General features: G+C 37.6%; 1 protein-coding gene and 1 pseudogene across 3 annotated transcripts in view; one reads left to right on the forward strand and one right to left on the reverse strand.

Moving 5' to 3' along the window:
• SLC25A40 (solute carrier family 25 member 40) overlaps positions 1-23,367 on the reverse strand; it is an 80,174-nt gene that overhangs the window by 19,643 nt on the left and 37,164 nt on the right. For all 3 annotated transcript variants that reach the window (XM_074379362.1, XM_003921169.4, XM_074379361.1), the window contains 6 exons: positions 22,586-22,645; positions 20,471-20,577; positions 8,884-8,951; positions 6,859-6,983; positions 5,965-6,138; positions 2,148-2,257 (listed from right to left, as the gene is read on the reverse strand). In XM_074379362.1, the coding sequence (XP_074235463.1) occupies positions 2,148-2,257; positions 5,965-6,138; positions 6,859-6,983; positions 8,884-8,951; positions 20,471-20,577; positions 22,586-22,645 (644 nt within the window). The remainder of the gene's footprint in view (positions 1-2,147; positions 2,258-5,964; positions 6,139-6,858; positions 6,984-8,883; positions 8,952-20,470; positions 20,578-22,585; positions 22,646-23,367) is intronic.
• Positions 10,775-12,725, forward strand: LOC120365275 (unconventional prefoldin RPB5 interactor 1 pseudogene; annotated as a pseudogene).

Here is a 23,367-nt window from a genome sequence, read left to right on the forward strand (position 1 = left end):
GCCTCAGCAAAATTCTCTTACTTTCCTGAGGTCACATAGCTACTAGTTGCAGAGCCACAATTCCAATCAGACCTCTTTGACTCCAATACCAACATTCACAATTTACCATGCTCCTTTGTGTTCTATTATTTCTTTACGTAACAAGAAGGTACAACACTTACGTCAAAAGCAGAAATTCTTAAGTATCTAGTAAGCATTTTAAAATTTCCAGCAAATTTTTTTAATAGAAAAATTAAATTTAAATAAAGAAAATGAATTTTGAACTTTTAGCCCTATAAACCTTTTAAAATATGTATCATTATGTAAATATTTACATATTAAAATATAGTTACAATGGTTCACAAATCACATTTTTTCCTATTAATGATAAAAGCTGGATGCAAATCCCATTTTAAAAAACTTTTCTCAAAATAATTCACATTTATTTCCACAACGCCTTAAGGGAGATTTTAAAAAATAATTTAATTCTTTCAAATATGTTTTCACAATATTTGATACAACAGCCATGCAAGGTTAAAACTGGTATGTATTTTTGCCTCCCAACTCACATTTGGCCAGTATGCTCATAAAATGCCCCTTAAAATCACTTATATTTTATTTCACCCCAACAATTTGTTGATTTACCTTCCTGAAATTAGCTTTGAAGATTTCAGGTAAGGTACAGTCAATGATTGTTTCTGCATCTTCATAATCTGTCACGTAGTAGCTACAATGTTATATGAACCACTTCTGAAACTTTTTTTTTTTTTTTTTTTGAGACGAAGTTTCGCTCTTGTTACCCAGGCTGGAGTGCAATGGCACAATCTCGGCTCACCACAACCTCCGCCTCCTGGGTTCAGGCAATTCTCCTGCCTCAGCCTCCCAAGTAGCTGGGACTACAGGCACGCGCCACCATGCCCAGCTAATTTTTTGTATTTTTAGTAGAGACGGGGTTTCACCATGTTGACCAGGATGGTCTCAATCTCTTGACCTCGTGATCCACCCACCTCGGCCTCCCAAAGTGCTGCGATTACAGGCTTGAGCCACCGCGCCCGGCCGAAACTCTTTTTAAAATGAGGTGGTTTATGCTGTTCTTTTTTCTGAGAGAAAGCCTGGACACTCACATTCTGGTGTTGTTTCTATTGCAGAAACAAACCTTTATTTCAAAACTGTCAAAAGCCAGCAATTTTCTAGATCATTTAAAAATAAATAAATAAATTTTCTAGGTTAAGTAGAAATATTACAGTAGAGAACTTTCTTTCCTATTTCTGCAAAACTAGTACAATATTCTAAAGCTGTTATTCAACAACACTAATTGCTTTTTTCACTCAATAGGCTTATAAACCACTAGGATTAATTTGACAGATCTTTGACCTGGGAATATTTAGATCTAAGTTTTAAAGTCAACTGCAGTGGCTTCCTTGGCCTAGAATTTCTGAGATATTATTCTACAAATTTTCTACAAATCTTGATCACTTCACTCTGCTCCTTCACTATTGTTTTTATGTAGTTCCAGTGTGCCACTGTACAAGTTATTACAAATTCATTTTTGGAAGTATGTGGGTATTAAAAAAACTATTGCCAACATCATAGTGATATAAATCTACATAAAGAAATTCTACTACAAGACTTTCATATCATTCTACAAGGACGTGTGGGGAAAGATGAACTCTCTAGTACCCAAAAATGGTAATTTAAGATTCCTTCCTTCTGATTGTAATTTTTGTTCAAATTCTTTTTAAAAGTACTTTAATAGGACAAAATGTTTCCGAAGAAACAGGAATCAGCAGCAGAGGCTAGAAGTGCTTAATGCATATGAGATAACATTGCATGAAATATTACCTAATCAGAGCATTTATTAATTTATTACAAAATGCTCTAAACAATAAAGCTCTAAAATATAATTGCAATAATCTAAAAAATCCAAAAGCTTCTCAGAAAAATATAATGTATTTGTGAAATCATAAAAACATAAAATATCAGTATATTTAATTATTTTATTTGCTAGTAATTTCTTTGCTTAAAATAGATGGAAGATACAAAGAAAAATTTTAAAGCAGTGCAGTCAAAGAGGATCTCAATATACATGACATACTATATAGTATTTTGTTCTATTTTAATACAACTATTATTTTTCTGGAATATTAACAACAAAAGAATAAACTTACAGAACCAGACAATGCCCCTGAAGTGAAGTTGATCATAAATGTTGGCTCATATAAACCAGATTTCTCACATAACCACTTCTTTAAAATTTCATAGTTATACCAGTACATTGCTATAAAAACAGAGAATGAAATGAACACATATTTAGAAATGTGGATTTTAATAAAAAATTTATGAGGTTATATATTCAGGGATACAGAAATTCTAAACTTGACATGCCTTGCTCTCTGCTTAAGACACCCACTGGGTGGTATTCTTTTTTTTTAAAGCAAAATTCTCAGTAATATTCTAGTATAAACAAAAAACTATGCAGCAATCAAGTAGGACTATAATTAAAAAACCTGACAAGGACAACAAGACAAAGGAAAAAAGTAAAGGCCAATCTATTCATAAACATAGGCAAAGACTTCCTAAAAATAAAAATAGAAAACGAACTGATGTCAGAAGTATTTCATAAAATATCATACATACACTATGATTAAGCTGGGTTATCCCAGAAAGGCAAAGGCATATAATAAAAATCTTTAAATGTCAGATTACCATTAAGAAAATCACGGGATCATGTAATTATAATGAAAAAGCATCTCATAAAACTCAATACTCTGATTTAAAATAAGCAAATTCTTAGAAACCTAGAAGAAAACTTGTTTAACTTGATAAAGAACATGCATCAAAAACCTATACCAAAAATAATTATTAATGGTAAAAGAGATCTATTTTCTTTAAAATAGGAAAAATGATGGGGATGTTCATTATTGTCACTAGAATTCAAAAATGCACTGCACAGTGAGAAAGAAAAGTTATGATTAAAAATGATATAAAACAGTTATAATTTACATTTTATATATATACATACATGTGTGTATGTGTATGTATGTATGTATGTGTGTATACACACACACACACAAAACCAAAAAGACAGTAAGACAAAGAAGAATTTATAACAGTCTTAAAACATAGCTGGATTCAGGCTAACAGACAAAAATCAATTGCAACTGGACCAGCTACAAGATTTAGAGCACATAATTTTAAAAAATTAAAATGGAGCTTTAATAGCGACCAATATTTGGGGGGCAGTGTGGTGTACCTATAACCAATGTCAAAAAAGAAAAAAGAGAGATGAATACAACCTTAATGAAGAAAAATTTAAATCTCTCCTAAAACAACTTGTTAAAGAGTATTATTAACATAAAGAGATCACATTCCTAGAGAAGAAAAGGTGACATCAAGATTTTTCTTAGCCAAGCATGGTGGCAAATGCCTGTAGTCTTAACTACTCAGGAGGCTGATGTGGGAGGATTACCAGAGTCTATGCTAGAGTCTTGCAGATATCTCAAAGCTACAGTGAGCCATGATTGGGCCACTGCACTCCAGCCTGGGCAACAAAGTGAGACCACCCCCCGGCAACAAAAAGAAAGATTTTTCATAGAGCACTAATCAGTATGTTACTAGCCTGAAGTTGGAAACATTAATCAGTAAAATAGATTCATGCATACATGGAAATGTTAAATAACAGAGACGACACTGCAGATCCCTGGAGCAATTATGGTTATTCAATGTATCAGGGGTCTGCAACCCCAGGGCAGAGGAGTGGTACCAGTCTGTGACCTGTTAGGAACTGGGCTTACACACCAGGAGGTGAGCGGCAGGTGATTGAGCATTACTGTCTGAGTTCCACCTCCTGTCAGATCAGCAACAGCAAGAACTCTATTGTGAACTGTGCATGTTAGAGATCTGGGCTGCATGCTCTTAAAAATTTAATGCCTGATGATCTGAGGTGGAACAGTTTCTTTCTGAAACCAATCCCCACCAATACACACATACATACACACACACACACACACACACACACACAGTTTTTCCAAGATTTCAATTGGAAAAATTGTCTTCCATGAAACCAGTCCCTGGTGCCAAAAAGGTTGGGGGAATCACTGCAATAGGTGATGTTGAGACAACTAGCTATCCATTTGGGAAGGAAATGAAACTGAAAACCTGTTTCAGTTCAAAACCTCAAATCAATTATGAATAAATGAATGCCAATGAAACAGTGCCCAATCTTATTAATAACCAGAGAAATGCAAGTTAAACTGAGATACCACTTTAAATTACTAAATAAAAATTAACAACTTTGGCAATAAAATGTTGGCAAGGGTGTGAATCAGCAGAAAATCTCATACATTGCCAATAGGTATGTAGATCATATAATCACTTTTAAAAAGAGTTAAATTTGAAATATATATTTGTATATGAACCAACAAATCCAACAGGATAAACTTTCAAAGGTGCACCAAGAAACTATTTAAAAATTTTCATAGCATCATTGTTTGACTTGTTTACTCACATATAAATGAGTAAAAATGAAGAAAACAGTTACATGTAACACAAGAATGAATCTTAGGAAAATTTTTTTAGGAAAATGGGATTTTCAAAAATAGGCAAAATTAAATAATATGATGTTTAGCAAAAAATAAGTATGTGGGAAAACTAATTTTTTAAATCAAATGAATGACATTCAATACAGTGGTTACCACTGGGGCTGTGACAGTGAATGAACATATCTGTGTTTTCATGATTTTTAAAACTTATGTATGTTCTTGAGTTTCTCTCTAAATAAGTATTTCTTTTGTGTCTTAAAAACTTCTATGACTCACAGGGAAATGCCACTAAAGTATGCACATTCTATAAGTTGTTGGTAGATTTGTACTTCTCACTTTTCGTAACTTTCTCCCTTTTCATAATTGAGTGATTAGTATAATCGCCTACTTGATTTGCAATAGTCTTTTAGAGGATAATCATTTAATGCGGAGATGTTTATTTTTAATAACTGAAAAAGTAGGAGCAGCTGGCCGCGGTGGCTCATGCCTATAATCCCAGCACTTTGGGAGGCTGAGGCGGGTGGATCACGAGGTCAATCTATCGAGACCATCCTGGTCAACACGGTGAAACCCCGTCTCTACTAAAAATACAAAAATTAGCTGGACATGGTGGCGCACACCTGTAGTCACAGCTACTAGGGAAGCTGAGGCAGGAGAATTGCTTGAACCCGGGAGGCAGAGGTTGTGGTGAGCCGAGACTGCGCCATTGCACTCCAGCCTGGGTAACAAGAGCGAAACTCCGTCTCAAGAAAAAAAAAAAAAGAAAAAGTAGAAGCACATATAATTCCAAAGTGGTCTTAAATGGATTCTATCCTTTGGTTCATAGTTTTACTTATCTTACTAATCACTTAGAATAATATTAAATGAGTTACTTAGAATGTTAAAGGTAACTTGCATTATCTGAATATTAATACCAATAAATAATGTATAAAAACAAATTAATTGCAAGAGAAAAAAAAGCCAGGCTTGAATAAAAAAGTATTCATTCAATAAAGGATTGTAAAGATCTGAGAGCGCAACAACAAGGAAAAAGGAGTTGTTGTTACTACACTTCAGAAAAGAACCTTTTTTTTTTTTTTGAGATGGAGTCTCACTCTGTCACCAGGCTGGAGTGCAGTGACACAATCTCGGCTCACTGCAACCTCCATCTCCCAGGTTCAAGCTATTCTCCTGCTTCAGCCTCCTGAATAGCTGGGAACCACTAATTTTTGCATTTTTAGTAGAGATGGGTTTCACCATGTTGGACAGGATGGTCTCCATTGCCTGACCTTGTGATCTGCCCGCCTCAGCCTCCCAAAGTGCTGGGATTACAGCCATGAGCCACTGCACCCGGCCAGAAAATAACATACCTTTAAAGGTAAAGAGCTAAAAATCTAGTGAAAGTAATATACAAATAAGACAAAGTTATGTAAAATTTAGTAGCTACAAATAAAATAAATCCTACCTGAGAAAGGTACATCTCTAAGAACAGTAGAAGCCCAGCCCCTCCAAAGGGAAATCCAACCATCTTCAGACACTTTCTTGCTGACAAATCGATGGAGTTCCATGTAAGAAAACTTTTTAGACTGCATCTTGGTTCTAATCAATTCTAGTGGACTTATCACAGTTACTGCACCAACTAATTCAAACAAGTTAAAAACAAAAACAAAGCCATGTAATGTGCAAACACATATACTGTAAAAGTTAATATTCATGTATTTTATGACATTTTAAACCTTTATTCTATAATGTCTGAAAACCTTACAATTAAATATCTAATGATGTCAACATAATTGATACAGATTTTTCCCTTGATAAAGTATTTCTTAAACGTCTATTTTTATATGCCTTACTTTTTCTGGTTTCAACTCTCTCAAGGAAAGTTCCAGAAATATTATAATCAACTAGAACTATTAACCAAAGCCCACTCCAGTTACTGCCCCAGTAAATCTCACTACTATGTAGCAGAGAAAATGCTCTTCTGTATAGAGGCAACTTTCCTTATAACAAAACTCTGAATCCCAAAGTTTATAAGGAAAGTGATTCAGGACTTTGGCCTGAATCATGCATGATCCCAGATGACAATTCAGTTCAGGTGAATCAGAACCAGTGCTGATGTCACTCTAAAAACTCTGTCTATGATTTGACCAAGATAGGCTAAGGCCATCTCATTCTGATGGCAATCATTATTCCATAGGACTTCTGGAGTATCTATACAATATTAACAAATTAATACAAACTACAGTGAAAAATACATCATACTAATACTCCATATATTATACAAATTATCTATAAGTGTCAGAAATTAACTAAAAGCTCTAAACAGAAATCAAAATGAAAATAAAGATTTATTACTCACATCTGGCTACAATTCCAGCAACAATTGGTATGCAGGTTTTATTTTCTCCTAACTTAGATCTCAGAAGAGCAGTTAATTGATCATAGCAGGTAAAATAGATAACTGTGGCAGGAACTGCCATCACTCTGTTAGATTGCACAAAAAGATTTGTTCAAAATTATCAAAAGACCCCACATAGTCTTAACTTAAATCCAAATATTATTATATAAGCTAGAAATCCCTTATATTTTGTATAAGCTAAAAACCACAACAAATCTGCCTATGAGATCAATTTATTTTTATTTTAGAAATGGTTAGTACTTAACTTAGTAGGCAGTAAAAAGATATAAAATAGGCATTTGCCATCCAAAAGTTTACATTCTAGTTGTGAAGACAGTTATAATATACAGCAATAAATAAGTGCTAGCATGGTGGCACATGCCTGTATTAACAGCTACTCAGGTGGCTGAGGAATGAGAATCACTTGAACTTGGGAGGCAGAGGTCGCAATGAGCCAAGATTATACCACTGCACTCTAGCCTAAGGGACAAGCAAGACCCTGTCTCTTAATAAATAAATTAATTAAATTAAAACAAATAGGAAAAGACAAATTAGGACAGACACTTCATCTTCTTAACTTGTTCTGGTTTCTGGTCTCCCAGATCTTCTTTCTCATTCATAATTACCATAACATTAGAATCAGTGAAATAAAAAGTAAATGAGAAATTGTAAAACATTTTTGAACTGTGGATCATATATCACTCCTGCTTGTAACTAGACATAAATTATAATTAACATCATCAGAATTACATACACTAATTTTAAGGGAATTCTAATGACATGCTATTTTAAAAGAAAATATTAAAAGGGAATTATTAAATTCAAACTCAAAGTTGCAGGTACTGTCATCTCAATAAATCTTAATACATCAAGAAACTAGTCCATGTTGATGATATAACTAAAGGACATTCACATACCATAGTTTGGAATGCCTAATGTTCTATGGTGAACTTTGCTGCTGAGAATTTAGGAACAGGACTGAATGGGAAGGGTCTTGGATCTGCCACTAACTTTAAACCTTAAGCACGGTTTAAAATCAATCCCTCAAATTGACTAACATTCTCCATTAAAATCAAAGTTCTTGGGAATAAATGAGACAGCAAAAGCCAAGGTATTATTTTAGATTTTTACATTCAACATTACAAGTTTATCATATTAATTCAAATAACTGCTAGTTAGTAGAGAATTAGAATTATCTGGAGAAAGTAAAGCATACATATTACAATATATCACACAGCTTTAGTAAAATGAACAAATAAACACCAAAGCCTTTATTTCTGAACATGAAAAAAATAACCATATGCTTGTGTAGCAAAGAAAACACAGCAGGCTTGGTTGCCCAAACCTTGTATAACTTCAGGTGGGCCTATGTGCATGCCTGATCTCTGGACAACTCATGGGAATGTATCCCCTGCAGTGTTCCCTATTAGGTTTTTGTATATCTGAAGCACTAAACCAACTTGTCTAGGGTTATTTGTACACTGTAATTTATGGTAAACTTCCTTCCTTCTGGGGCTTTGAAGTTTTGCTCATCACAACTGGCCTCAAAGAGAGAATGTACCTATTTAAACCACACTCAATAAAAGCCCCACACTCAAAACTCAAATGGGTTTCCCAAGGCAGAAGCACTTTGTGTACCTAGAACCTCACTGATAGAAGGATAAGAATATCCTGTACAATGCCTTAAGGGAGGACTTCGGAAGCCTATTTCTGGACAACTCCTGATGTGCCTTTTTCCCTTACCAATTCTGTTTTGTATCCTTTTGCTGTGATAACGTGTATCTGTGAATATAACCTCCTCAGGTCCTGCAAGTCCTTCTAGTACATCATCAAACATGTGGGTGGCTGTGAGACTTAAAAAACAATACCTCAGAAAATGAAAGTGTTACAATATCAAAAATGCAAGACTTTGTCCAACCATGCTGATTATAAGATAAAATAACAAACAATATTTAGTAGAAAAAAAAACATTAAATTTCAACTTACAGGGTAGGAGGAAGGCCACTCCACAGAGATTTAATGCCCTCATTTCGAATGATTTTTAAAAAGGCGTCCTAAAATTATAAAAGAAAAAAAAGTGATCAAAATATATCTTTCAACCTGACATACAAAAACGTATAGTGATGACTGGTAATTTGATTCTTTCAGGTATTTCTATCTTAAAAAAAAAAAACTTTTTGGATTCATTTATGTCCATTCTTTTTAAAAAGGGAACTTTAACACAATTAAAATGAAGATTTCTGGATGATACTAACTTCTTACAGAATGAAGTCTATATTAGCTCTAGATTGTTCTACTAACAGCTTAGAAACAAAACTTTTGAAAAGATTATTAGAAGAAAGGAAGTAGAGCAACAGCAGAAAACTGGTTAAACTCTGCTAAATAGGAAATCAGAGAAAATATCCAAGTGTGCTATATGAAATCTTTTGAGAGGAACCAAAAGTAGACAGAGCTGAAGAGAAGTTTCCTATTAACAGATATACTCTTACAATTTGATTAAAAAAAAAAGATTAAATAATTTAAAATTGGCTAAGGATTTGAATAGACATTTCTCCAAAGAATACATACAAATGGCCAACAGTTAGCACATGAAAAAGTGTTTGGCTGCATGCGGTGGCTCATGCCTGTGAACCCAGAACTTTGGAAGGCCAATGCAGGAGACTGCTTGAGCCCAGATGTTCAAGATCAGCCTGGGCAATATAGTGAGACCTTATCTCTACAAAAAATTTAAAAATTAGCTGGGCATGGTGATGTACACCTGTGGTCCCAGCTACTCAGGAGGCTGAGTGGGAGAATTGCATCAGCACAGCAGGCAGAGGCTGCAGTGAGCTGAGATCATGCCACTGCACTCCAGCCTGGGCAACAGAGTGAGACCCTGTCTCAAAAAAAGAAAAAAAGATAAAGAAAAAATGTTCATCATTAATCATGATGAAAATGCAAAGCAAAATCACAACTGGGATGTCTCCTCATATCTACTAAATAAGCTAAAATTATAAAGACAGACAATAATAAATCCTGGTGAAATGTGAAGAAATTGAAATCCTCAGATACTACTGGTGAGAATACAGAATGGTGTAGCTACTTCGGAAAACAGTCTACCTGTTTCTCAAAAGGTTAAACATAGTTATCACATGACTCAGTAATTTCAACTCCACTTATATTCTGGGGAAAATTAAAATATATATTCACATAAAGTTATATCTAACAGAAATTAAAACATATTCACATAGAAACATGAATGTTCATAGAATTAATTTTTCCAAAACATAGAAACAACCCAAATGTCTGTCAAATGATGAACTGAGAAATAAAATATGACCTATTCACATAATATTACTTGGCAGTAAAAGAAATAAAATGCTGATACATACTTATAACATGGATGAATCTTAAAACACTATGCTAATCTTAAAACACTGTGCTAAGTGAAAGACGTTAGTCACGAATGACTGCATGTTTTCCCAGGAAACGGAACCTTAGTAAAACAGAAAACTTTGGTGGGGAGGCGCGGAGGAGGCGCGGTCGCCACGGGACTCCTGGCAGGGCCCTCACGGGAGAGGCATCTCGGCAGCCGGCGGTCGGCCTGCTACTCGAAGCCCGCGGCGGGGCGGCGGCGGCATGCACGTGTGAGATGCGACCGCGGGCGGCGCGGACGCGAACGGCGGCGGCGGCGGCGGCGGCAAGCGCGGCCTCTTGGGCGCGTGGCGCGCGGTGCCTGAGGGCGGGCGCGTGGGCGCTGGGCAGCCTCGGACCGCGCCACCTGCGCAGGCGCTGGTTCAGGACTCACTCACCTAGCTGAGGCCCGCGGGCCCGTCATGGAGGCGCCCACCGTGGAGACGCCCTCCAACCCTGCGCCCCCCTCGGCCTCGGCCCCGGCCCCGGCCCCGGTTCCGCTGCGCGCCCCGGACGTGGCGCGGCTGCGCGAGGAGCAGGAAAAGGTTGTTACTAACTGCCAAGAGAAAATCCAGCATTGATGTAAGAAAAACAAGAGGATTTAAGAAAAGTGATGAAAAATTTTGAATCAAGAGTTGAATTCACAGAAGATTTGCAGAAAATGAGTGATGCTGCAGGTGATATTGTTGATATAAGAGAATAAATTAAATGTGACTCTGAATTTAAAGCAAAACACCGAATTGCTCATAAACCACATTCCAAACCAAAAACTTCAGATATTTTTGAAGCAGATACTGCAAATGATATGAAATCCAAGGATTTGCTTGCTGATGAAGAACTGTGGGCTCGACTTGAAGAACTAGAGAGACAAGAAGAATTGCTGGGTGAACTTGATAGTAAGCCTGATACTGTGATTGCAAATGGAGAAGATACGACATCTTCTGAAGAAGAAAAGGAAGATCATAACACAAATGTGAATGTGATGCATCAAATAACAGACTCTCATACTCCGGACAGTTGTCATAAGGATATGACAAGTTCAGAACCATTTAGTGGTCAGTTGAATAGTCAGCTGAACTGTTCAGTGAATGGTTCCAGTTCTTACCACAGTGATGACAATGATGACGATGACGATGACGACGACGACGTTGATGATGACGACGATGGTGATAATGACCATGAGGCTTTAGGAGTTGGAGATAATTCTATACCAACAATATATTTTTCTCATACTGTTGAGCCTAAGAGGGTCCGAATAAGTACTGGAAAGAATACCACTTTAATTCAGTGAAAAGAAAGAAGAAGCCAAACGTAAACGAAAGAACAGCACTGGCAGTGGCCACTCTGCCCAGGAGCTGCCGACCATCAGGACGCCTGCTGACATTTACAGAGCCTTTGTTGACGTTGTGAATGGAGAATACGTCCCTCGCAAATCCATTCTGAAGTCTCGAAGTAGAGAACAGTGTGTGTAGTGACACCAGTGAAAGCAGCACTGCTGAATTTGATGAGAGGCGGGGCATTTTGAGGAGTATCAGCTGCGAAGAAGCCACTTGCAGTGACACCAGTGAGAGCATTTTGGAAGAGGAACCACAAGAAAATCATCAGAAGAAACTTCTGCCCTTATCGGGAACACTTGAGGCTTTTTCTGGAACTGTTATAGAAAAAGAATTTGTATCACCTTCCTTAACACCACACCCAGCCATTGCTCATCCTGCGTTACCCACCATTCCAGAACGAAAGGAAGTTCTGTCGGAAGCATCAGAAGAAGCTGGAAAGAGGGTTTCAAAGTTTAAAGCTTCCAGACTGCAGCAGAAAAACTAGGCCCTGTGGAGGAAATGGGAATTTACACCTTAAAACCTAGTTGTTCATTTGTTTAGAATATCTATAGCAAAATAGGTTACATGTAGTTTGAAATAAGGTATCCTGAGTTACTTTGGCAACAAATTCTTTTACCCTTACCAGTGGTATTTGAAAAAAATCAAAGTAACTGTCTGAATATTTTAATATTCACCTTGTTTTGTTAATTCTCTGAATACTGTCAACACTTGTCTGAGTTTGCCTTTATGATGCAGTGGCAGCATTTTGAATTACTTTTCAACAAATACTGTTCAGATGCATTGTTTTTGTGTTTCAGACTAAATACAGGCAGTTTTGTGCCAGCTGTGATATTGTGCATACCATATGGACCCTTTTAAAGAAAATTTTAAAATTTCAAATATATTCAACAATTATATCACTTGCTTTTACATTTTAAAGGCACTTTAAAAAAAATCTACTTCTCTTGTAGGTTTTGCAGCTAGTTGGCTATTTAAGAAACCTCTCCCCTCTGAATGTCATACTGTAATCTTTAAGGCAGAAAACTACATGAGTTAATTGTACTCTATGGGAAAATTTCTTTGGAAGATATTTTGTAAAACTTTTTTGTTTTTTTTTTCCCGAGTAAAAATTTGATAAAAAAAAAAAAAGGGGGGGAATGCTGGGAAGATGGCCGCCTAAGAACAGCTCAGGACTTCAGCTCCCAGTGAAAGTGCAGAGGGTGAGTGGACGCCGCATTTCCAGACGAACTCTTATTGCCCACAGACCAGGAGATACCCAGGCAGAGGGGTCGCCGGCACCTCAGTCCCAGCCCGTGTGGCTGTTTTGGCCCCCGCGGGGCTGATTCCGCCCCCGCGGCTGCTGTGACCACTCCCTGTTGCTACTGTTTTCCGTACAAAAGCCACTGGTCTGGGAGCCCTCTTAGCTGGCGAGCAGAGCCCTGAGACGGCAGAGTTGCCCATTTATCTGAAATAGCGAGTCAGGCCAGGAGATTCCTAGGCAAAAAATCCGCCAGGAGCCGGCGCCGCAGTTCGAGCCGACTCCGTGAGTCGCAGCACAGGAGATCCCGGCGCCTTTTCAGCAGGCAACCCGAACGCGGGGTCGTTCAACTTAAAAGAAAAGACTCTGAGTCAGGGAGCCAGGTGATCAGGCTTGGTTGGTCCCACCCCTCCACCCCCAACAACAACGAAAACAAAAACAGTCATTGGAAACCCTCTGGGTTGAACCCTCCAAACCAAGCACAGCTGAACCAGGACTGTACGGCTCCGTGGGGGAGGGGCTTCCGCCATTACTGAGACTCTCCACCACTAGGGAGGCAGGCTGCCGTTGCCGAGGCAACCCGCCGTTGCCGAGGCAACCTGCCACAACAGAGAGAGTCCTCCATAACAGAGGCGGGGCCACCATTGCCCAGACAGTTCTAACTATGCCCATATAAAAAGGACTACAGGGAAGAGCTCAGGGCAGCTGGGCGGAGCCTACAGCAGCTCAGCAAAGCCCCTGCGGGCAGGCAGTGGCTAGGCCTGCTGCTAGCTGGGCAGATCAGACCTGAAAGAAAAATCAAAAAAGGCAGTAGTGCAACGGAAACTCATAAAGCTCCAACTCCCTGGGACAGAGACAGACAACAGGTGGATAAACCCACAAAAATGGGAAGAAACCAGCGCAAAAAGGATGAAAACTCCCGAAACCAGAACACCTCTCCTCCTAAAAGGGATCACAACTCCTCACCAGCAAGGGAACCAGACCGGATGGAGAAGGAGGGTGATGAAATGACAGAATCAGACTTCAGAAGGTGGGTAGTAAGAAACCACAATGAGGCCGGGCGCGGTGGCTCAAGCCTGTAATCCCAGCACTTTGGGAGGCCGAGGCGGGTGGATCACGAGGTCGAGAGATCAAGACCATCCTGGTCAATATGGTGAAACCCCGTCTCTACTAAAAGTGCAAAAAATTAGCTGGGCATGGTGGCACGTGCCTGTAATCCCAGCTACTCAGGAGGCTGAGGCAGGAGAATTGCCTGAGCCCAGGAGGCGGAGGTTGCGGTGAGCCGAGATCGCGCCATTGCACTCCAGCCTGGGTAACAAGGGCGAAACTCCGTCTCAAAAAAAAAAAAAAAAAAAAAAAAAAAAAAAAAAAAAAGAAACCACAATGAGATAAAAGAACATGTTCTAACCGAACGCAAAGAAAATAGGAACCTTGAAAAAAGATTGGACGAACTGCTGACGAGAATGGACAGCATAGAGAGGAGTATAAGTGAATTGATGGAGCTGAAAAACGCAACACGAGAACTTCGTGAAGCATGCACAAGCTTCGACAGCCAAATTGACCAAGCAGAAGAAAGGATATCAGAGGTCGAAGATCAACTCAATGAAATAAAAAGAAAAGGTAAGAACAAAGGAAAAAGCACAAAAAGGAATGAACAAAATCTTCAAGAAATGTGGGACTATGTGAAAAGACCTAATCTACATCTGATAGGTGTACCTGAATGTGATGAAGAGAATGAATCCAAGCTGGAAAATACTCTTCAGGATATTATCCAGGAAAACTTCCCCAACCTAGCAAGGCAGACCAATATTCAAATCCAGGAAATACAGAGAACACAACAAAGATATTCCTCAAGAAGAGCAACCCCAAGGCACATAATCGTCAGATTCACCAGGGTTGAAATGAAAGAGAAAATGCTAAGGGCAGCCAGAGAGAAAGGTCGGGTTACCCACAAAGGGAAGCCCATTAGACTCACAGCAGATCTCTCAGCAGAAACCCTACAAGCCAGAAGAGATTGGGGGCCAATATTCAACATCCTTAAAGAAAAGAACTTTCAACCCAGAATCTCCTATCCAGCCAAACTAAGCTTCATAAGTGAAGGAAAAATAAAATCCTTTGTGAACAAGCAAGCACTCAGAGTTTTCATCACCACCAACCCTGCTCTACAAGAACTCCTGAAAGAGGCTCTACACCTATAAAGGAACAACCAGTACCAGCCACTCCAAAAACACACCAAATGGTAAAAGAGCATCAACACAATCAAGAAGCTGCATCAACTAACCAGCAAAACAGCCAGGTAGCATCAAAATGACAGTATCAAATTCACACATAACAATACCCGTATAGCCAAGCCAATCCTAAGCAAAAAGAAGAAAGCAGGAGGCATCACACTACCGGACTTCAAACTATACTACAAGGCTACAGTAATCAAAACAGCATGGTACTGGTACCAAAACAGAGATATAGACCAATGGAACAGAACAGAGGCCTCAGAGGAAATACAACATACCCACAACCATCTGATCTTTGACAAACCTGACAAAAACAAGCAATGGGGAAATGACTCCCTGTTTAATAAATGGTGTAGGGAAAACTGGCTAGCCATGTGCAGAAAGCAGAAACAGGACCCCTTCCTGACACCTTACACCAAAATTAACTCCAGATGGATTAAAGACTTAAACATCAGACCTAATACCATAAAAACCTTAGAAGAAAATCTAGGCAAAATCATTCAGGACATAGGTGTAGGCAAGGACTTCATGACCAAAACGCCAAAAGCAATGGCAACAAAAGCCAAAATAGACAAATGGGACCTAATCAAACTCCACAGCTTCTGCACAGCACAAGAAACAGTTAGTAGAGTGAATCGGCAACCAACAGAATGGGAAAAAATTTTTGCAGCCTACCCATCTGACAAGGGGCTGATATCCAGAATTTACAAAGAACTAAAGCAGATCTACAAGAAAAAAACAAACAAGCCTATTCAAAAATGGGCGAAGGATATGAACAGATACTTTACAAAAGAAGACATACAGGAGGCCAACAAACATATGAAAAAATGCTCATCATCACTGGTCATCAGAGAAATGCAAATCAAAACCACACTGAGATACCATCTCACACCAATTAGAATGGCGATCATTAAAAAATCGGGAAACAACAGATGCTGGAGAGGATGTGGAGAAATAGGAACACTTTTACACTGTTGGTGGGAATGTAAATTAGTTCAACCATTGTGGAAGACAGTTGTGGTCCTTCCTCAAGGACCTAAAAATAAAAATCCCATTTGACCCAGCAATCCCATTACTGGGTATATATCCAAAGGATTATAAATCATTCTACTACAAGGACACGTGCACACGAATGTTCATTACAGCACTGTTTACAATAGCAAAGACCTGGAACCAACCCAAATGCCCAACGACGATAGACTGGATAGGGAAAATGTGGTACATATACACCATGGAATATTATGCAGCCATCAAAAACGATGAGTTCACGTCCTTTGTAGGGACATGGATGAACCTGGAAACCATCATTCTCAGCAAACTGACACAAGAGCAGAAAATCAAACACCGTATATTCTCACTCATAGGTGGGTGTTGAACAATGAGAACACATGGACACAGGGAGGGGAGCACTACACACTGGGGTCCGTTGGGGGGAAATGGGGGAGGGGAGGGGGGTGGGGAGGTGGGAAGAGATAGCATGGGGAGAAATGACAGATACAGGTGAGGGGACGGAAGGCAGCAAACCACACTGCCAAGTGTGTACCTATGCAACAATCTTGCATGTTCATCACATGTACCCCCAAACCTAAAATGCAATTAAAAAAAAAAAAAAAACAGAAAACTTTTAGACAATAACCACTCTACTCTAGCCAAACACCAAAGTAACACTTGTGGCACTACTCAGACTTGTATCAGCAAAGGCCAAGTACGTAGCCTAGACTTCCACCAATGTAAGGCTGACAGAAGGTCAATAGAAAACCACGACAATAGAGAACCACGACTTTTACCCGTACCAGGTCAGCAGTAAGGCTCCTCCAACACACTGCTAGGGTGGTGTCACAGGAGGAATAGTGGAAAGTCAGTACTTTCACCATCACCCAGCAATGAGGCTACCCCACTACAAAGTCAGCAGAAGCCATATATAAAGCCAAAACCCCCAGACATGTCCAACAGTAAAAGAGGTCTTCCCTCACACTGTGAGTCAATAGAGGCTGGGTGGGGAACATTATTCTAGTTCTACTCAGCAGTAACAAGGTGACATCTTTTTCCCCTATGTAAGCAATGTCAGAAACTAAGACAGCTAAAATAGAAAGTTTAAATGAGATTAAGAGTTTAATAAAATACCCCAAATGTCCACATTTCAACAGAAAATCACTCATTTTTCTAAGAACCAGAAAATGTCAAAATGAATGAAGACAGACAATAGATGTCAACATTGAGATAAGAGAGATGTTAGAATTATCTGACAAAGGTTTTGAAACAGTCAGCATAAAATCATTGAATAATCATTTACAGACATGCATGAGAGAAATAAAAAGGTAGGACGCCTCAACAAGGAAACAGATAATAAACAGAAATATTGATCAAAATGGAATGATAAAAGATGTTCAAGTAACACAAAGTAAGGCAAGAAAAGCAAAACAGAAACAAAAAAACACAGAGAAAATAAAAACAAAATGGTAGGCTTAAGTCCTAATCTAAAATTGTATTATAATGGTTAAACTAAGAATATTAATTAAAAGGTAAAAACTGACAGAGTGAATTTAAAACATGACTCAATTTTATGCTGTCTAAAAGAAATTCCCTTCAATTATAATGTCATATGCAGGTTGAAAATGGATTGAAAGACTCAAACACAGTAAAGATGTTATTCCTCTCCAAATTAATATACAAGTTTAATGTCATTCCAACAAATACCCTAGCAATATTTTTTGTAAATATGAACAGGATTATGCTAAGATTTATATGGAAAGACAAAGGAACTTTGGGAATAGCTAAAACAAGTTTGAAAAAAATATGTAAGGGCCAGATGCTGTGTCTCACACGTGTATCTCAGCACTTTGGGAGGCCAAGGCAGGAAGACTACTTGAGCCCAGGAGTGCAAGACCAGTGAGGCCCTATCTCTGCAAAACAAATAAATCATAGTGGCACATGCCTATAGTCCTAGCTACATGGGAGACTGAGGTGGAAGAATCTCTTGAGGTGGGCAGATTGAGGATGTAGGAGCCATGACTGCTCCACTGCACTCCAGCCTGGGTGACAGAGCAAGGCCTTATATCAAAAAAAGAAAAAGAAATATAAGAATAAAGTAAAAGAAATCAGTGTATCTGATTTCAAGACTTACAGGTGCAATAATTAAGACTGTGGTATTGACAGAGTGACACAGAGATAAATGAAACAGAACAGAAAACTCAGAAATCGACAAAACCAACATGCCTCACTGATTTTTGACAAATATGCAAAAACAACTCAATGAAGGAAATACAGCCATTTCCACAAATTAAAGTGGACATCCACAGGCAGCAACAAATAAACCTCAATCACAGCCTCATGCCTTATATAAAAATGACTCAAAATGGATCAAGAACTTAAATGTAACACAAAATTTTTATGAATGTCTTCAGAATCTAACAGTAGAAAGTTCTTAGTCTTGACACTAAAAGCATGACCTATGAAAGAAATTAATAAATTTAACTTCATCAAAATTATAAAGTTTTACTCTGTGAAAGACCATGTTTAAGAAGATGAAAAGACAAACTAGAGTGGAAAAAAATATTTCCAACAACACATTCAACAAAGAACTACTAGAATATATTTTAAAAAGCTTTCAAAATTCAACAGTAAAACTACCAACAATTTAATTAGAAAATGGGCTAAAGATATGGAAAGCCTTTTTACTGAAGAGGCAAATAAGCATATGAAAATATGTTCAACATCAATTCCTCAAGGACCTAGAATTAGAAATCCCATTTGACCCAGCAATCCCATTACTGGGTATATATCCAAAGGACTATAAATCGTTCTACTATAAGGACACATGCACACGAATGTTCATTGCAGCATTGTTTACAATAGCAAAGACCTGGAACGAACCCAAATGCCCATCGATGATAGACTGGACAAGGAGAATGTGGCACATAAACACCATGGAATATTATACAGCCATAAAAAACAATGAGTTCGTGTCCTTTGTAGGGACATGGATGAAGCTGGAAACCATCATTCTCAGCAACCTGACACAAGAACAGAAAATCAAACACCGCATGTTCTCACTCATAGGTGGGTGTTGAACAATGAGAACACATGGACACAGGGAGGGGAGCACTACACACTGGGGTCTGTCGGGGGGGAAATAAGGGATGGACAGCAGTGGGGTAGAGAGTTGGGGTGAGATAGCATAGCGAGAAATGACAGAAATAGGTGATGGGGAGGAAGGCAGCAAGTCACACTGCCATGTGTGTACTTATGCAACAATCTTGCATGTTCTTCACATGTACCCCCAAACCTAAAATGCAATAAAAAAAAGATTTAAAAAATTTTTTTTGACCCCCCGCCCCCCAAAAAAAAGAAAAGAAAATATGTTCAACATCATTAGCTACCAGGGAAATGCAAATTAAAACCATGATGAGATATCTCTACACAACTATCATAATTGCTAAAATAAAAGCACTGACAACACCAAACACTAGTGAAGATGTGGAGAAATTGGATCACTCAGTGCTAAGGAAAATGTAAAATGTTAGAATCAGTCTAGAAAACAGGTTACCAGTTCCTTAAACTCTAAACATATAACTACCATATGACTCAGCAACTGTACTCCCTAAGACATTTTCCCACAGGCAAAAAAACTGTAAGTGAATGTTTGTAGCAGCTTTATTCATAATGGCCAAAATCTGGAAAACACTCTGAAAATAAAACACTCTGAAAATAAATACTCTGAAAATATCTATACCATGCAATAATCTATATCATGAGCAATAAAAAGGAACAAATGATTGATACATGCAACAACCTGGAGGAATCACCAGATAATTATGCTAAGTAAAAAAATGCCAACCCTAAAAGATCATATACGTTATAATTTCATTCATATAATATTCTTGAAATGACAAAATTATATAAATGAAGAAAGATTAGTAGTTGCCAGGGCTTAAGCAGTTGGTGAGAACACAAGAGAAATGGGTGTGGCTCTAAAAAGGAAACAGGAAGAAACCTTGTGATGATGAAATTATTCTTTATTTTAATTGTATCAATCAATGTCAAAATCCTAGTGGTGACACTATATTAGTTTTATAAGACAGTACTACCATTGGGGGAAACTAAGAAAAGGTACATAAAATCTGTCTATGTATATATTTTTAATTCTATATTATCTCAAAATAAAAATGTTTAGTTTTTAAAAACGTGACCTCCCCCTTTTTTAAACAAAAGCATGAACCTAAGAAAAGAAGGTTAACAAAGGGCAAAAAAGCAAAGGAGTAGTTCCCTGTTCTCACTTTAATATGATTCTTAACCCTCTTGCAATTAGAAAATCTTTCACATATAAGATTAAATAGAAAATATACTGGGATTCTAAAATAATATAATCACCTTACCAATGTTCCCTGGAAACTTCCTGGCTTCTTATACCATAGTTTGTTGCCTCCCTCTTCACAGACACATAGATGATCCATGAGTCCATTACTATATACAAAACATTTTCCTAACAAAAGATTCAAACAGCCAACAATTATGTCACATAACTGTATTATTTTTACAGATGAACATAGAGACATCACAATGAGGAAACTAGAAAATTATGAAAAGAGAAGCAACCTTGAAAAAGATTAATAACCATCTCTACTTTTTAGGATGAAACAGATATAATTAATTTGATTTGCTTAATGCTACTGCAATGCATTCTAAACTCAGAGTTATTAAAAGTAACTGTAGGCTGGGTGCAGTGGCTCATAACTGTAATCCCAGCACTTTGGGAGGCCAAGGCAGGTGGATCACAAGGTCAGGAGTTCAAGACCAGCCTGGCCAAGATGGTGAATCCCCATCTCTACTAAAAATGCAAAAATTAGTTGGGCATGGTGGTAGACACCGGTAATACCAGCTACTTGTGAGGCTGAGGCAGGGGAATAACTTGAACCCGGAAGGCAGAGGTTGCAGTGAGCCGAGATCACACCACTGCACTCTAGCCTGGGCAACAGAGCAAGACTCCAACTTAAAACAAAAAAGTAACTGTAAATTAGTGGACTTTGTTTTCAGAACTGCTGTAAGAAAATGGCTAGGCACAGTCACTGATGCCTATAATCCCAGCACTTTGGGAGGCCAAAGCCAGGGGACTGCTTGAGGCCAGGAGTTTGATTTCAGCCTGGGTTACACAGTAGGCCTCCTTCTCTACAAAAAAATTTTAAAAATTAGCTGGGTGTGGTGGCACATGCCTGTAGTCCCCAGCTACTCAGGAGGCTGAAGTGGGAGGATTACCTGAGCCTAGGAGGTCAAGGCTGCAGTGAACTAAGATCACACAACTGCACTACAGCCTGGGTGACAGAGTGAGACCCAGACTCAAAAAAAAAAAAAAGAAAAGAAAAAGAGAAAATGTACATAGAAACAACTTCTTTTAAGTTACCTGAAAGAATGAAGAAGAGGGATAAAAGAGGAAAACCCATTTGGAGAAGAAAACATAGATGCATATCTTCTCTATTTGTCCAGAAGAAAAATATGTGGTAGGCAAGGGAAATTCAGACAAAAATATAATTTTTTTAAAAATGTCGTTCTCAATGTACGTAACGCTATGCTTTGTCTCTTTTTCTGTATCTGTACTGCTCAGCCTGGCCATTTGTCACCTTCCACCTAATGTAGTATAACTTTCTCTAATACCAACTTCTTCCCACTTACTGGACGAACTGTTGCCAAAACTGTCTTCTCTGCCCAAAAGTATATAAAAATATGAAACTGTGAATTTCGTAACACTTAAGTCTGAGTGTTTCCTTCTGCTTTTAAGGCTTTAATGTAAATAGGAAATTACCTTTACAACCTCTTTACAATCAATCTATCCTTTCATTCATCTAAAATATCAGGGTTGTTCGTTCCATCTCACTGATCCGCATTCAACACAGCGGCTTTATGTCTGAGCCAAGTTTCTCACAGTCCAAACAGTGTGTTTTCTGCCATTTAAATATGGTTGCAATGCTATTATCTTTATAAACCTATAAAATACTAAGGAATTGCTACTCTTGCTTATCTTACAAAAATAAAAATATATCATTTGTCTCAAATTCTACATAAACTACTATCCAGAAATTAACCAAGCTGTCTGATAAAATAATAAATTTCCAATCACTGTATTCAAGCAACAGCTGCATAATGGTCATGAATGCTCTAACCTGGGCACAACTTTTGGACACAGGAGTAAGCCAGATCCTAAGGTCCCTCACAAATAAAATTCCGCTCTTACCTGTGAGGTATAGATACAAATACATAACTGTCCTCTGCTTTAATTAGTAGAGCTATACAAATGTTATATATTTGTTTTTTTTTTTTTTTTTTTTTTTTGGTCTACAACTTATCACATACAACTAAGTAAAAAACAAAAATGTTTTTGTGAGGATAAAAAGGCATCAATCTTAACAAATTAACAAATGAATGTTATGCAAACAAAAATAAACACAGTAACATTTAAAAATCAAACGTAACATTTTTAGGGTTATGAGTACACATACCTTTGGGGAGTGGGTTGTTTTGGGCTTGGAGTCTAATTTTAACAACATCCAGGGGTGTCACTATCAAGATATGTAAGTTTCAATTAGCAAGCGCTATCTGTAAATTGGATATATGTTGTACAAAGAACACAAAATACACTGATTCATACTTTTTCTCATAGCTATATAATAGGTAAGCTTATTTATCTTAAAGTCGTCTTGAATGTAACATTCTAATTATTTTGCCCTTGAATTTTGTTAATCAGTGAGAGATTACTTCTCTCATGAATACTGTTATTTGTAATATTCCTACAACTATAATTCCATTAGTATTAAAGTTAACATTTATAAGAAACTATGCTTTCTAAGAAGTAAAATTTCCAAAAGTCTTTGAGAAAAACTTTGTAAAAGTAATCAAGAATCAAATGATACTAGTCTTCCTAATCTGCTAAATTTACCTATATCAAATAAGAGGTACAGGTAATAAAAACTTGAATATACTGGCCATAAAACATCTTTAGTATTAAGTTACGTTATTCTATTTGGGCAAAGCACAGAAAAGGAAAATAGTTTTAATATGCATGCTATATTTTATCCAAGTAGAAACAATATGCCAAATAATGGTTCTAAGAAAACTTTTCCTCATTCTTGAGAATGATGATAATCATATTAGATGATCTCTAAGGACTTTATACCTCTAAAATTCTGACCTGAAAATACTGTATCATAAGAAATTAATTTGTTCTAATCATTTATTTTATTTACATAAGCTAGCCAACTTAAAATCATTAAAATGCTAAACT

This window comes from Saimiri boliviensis, chromosome 10 (genome assembly GCF_048565385.1).
Source record: "Saimiri boliviensis isolate mSaiBol1 chromosome 10, mSaiBol1.pri, whole genome shotgun sequence".
Classification (NCBI taxonomy): domain Eukaryota; kingdom Metazoa; phylum Chordata; class Mammalia; order Primates; family Cebidae; genus Saimiri; species Saimiri boliviensis.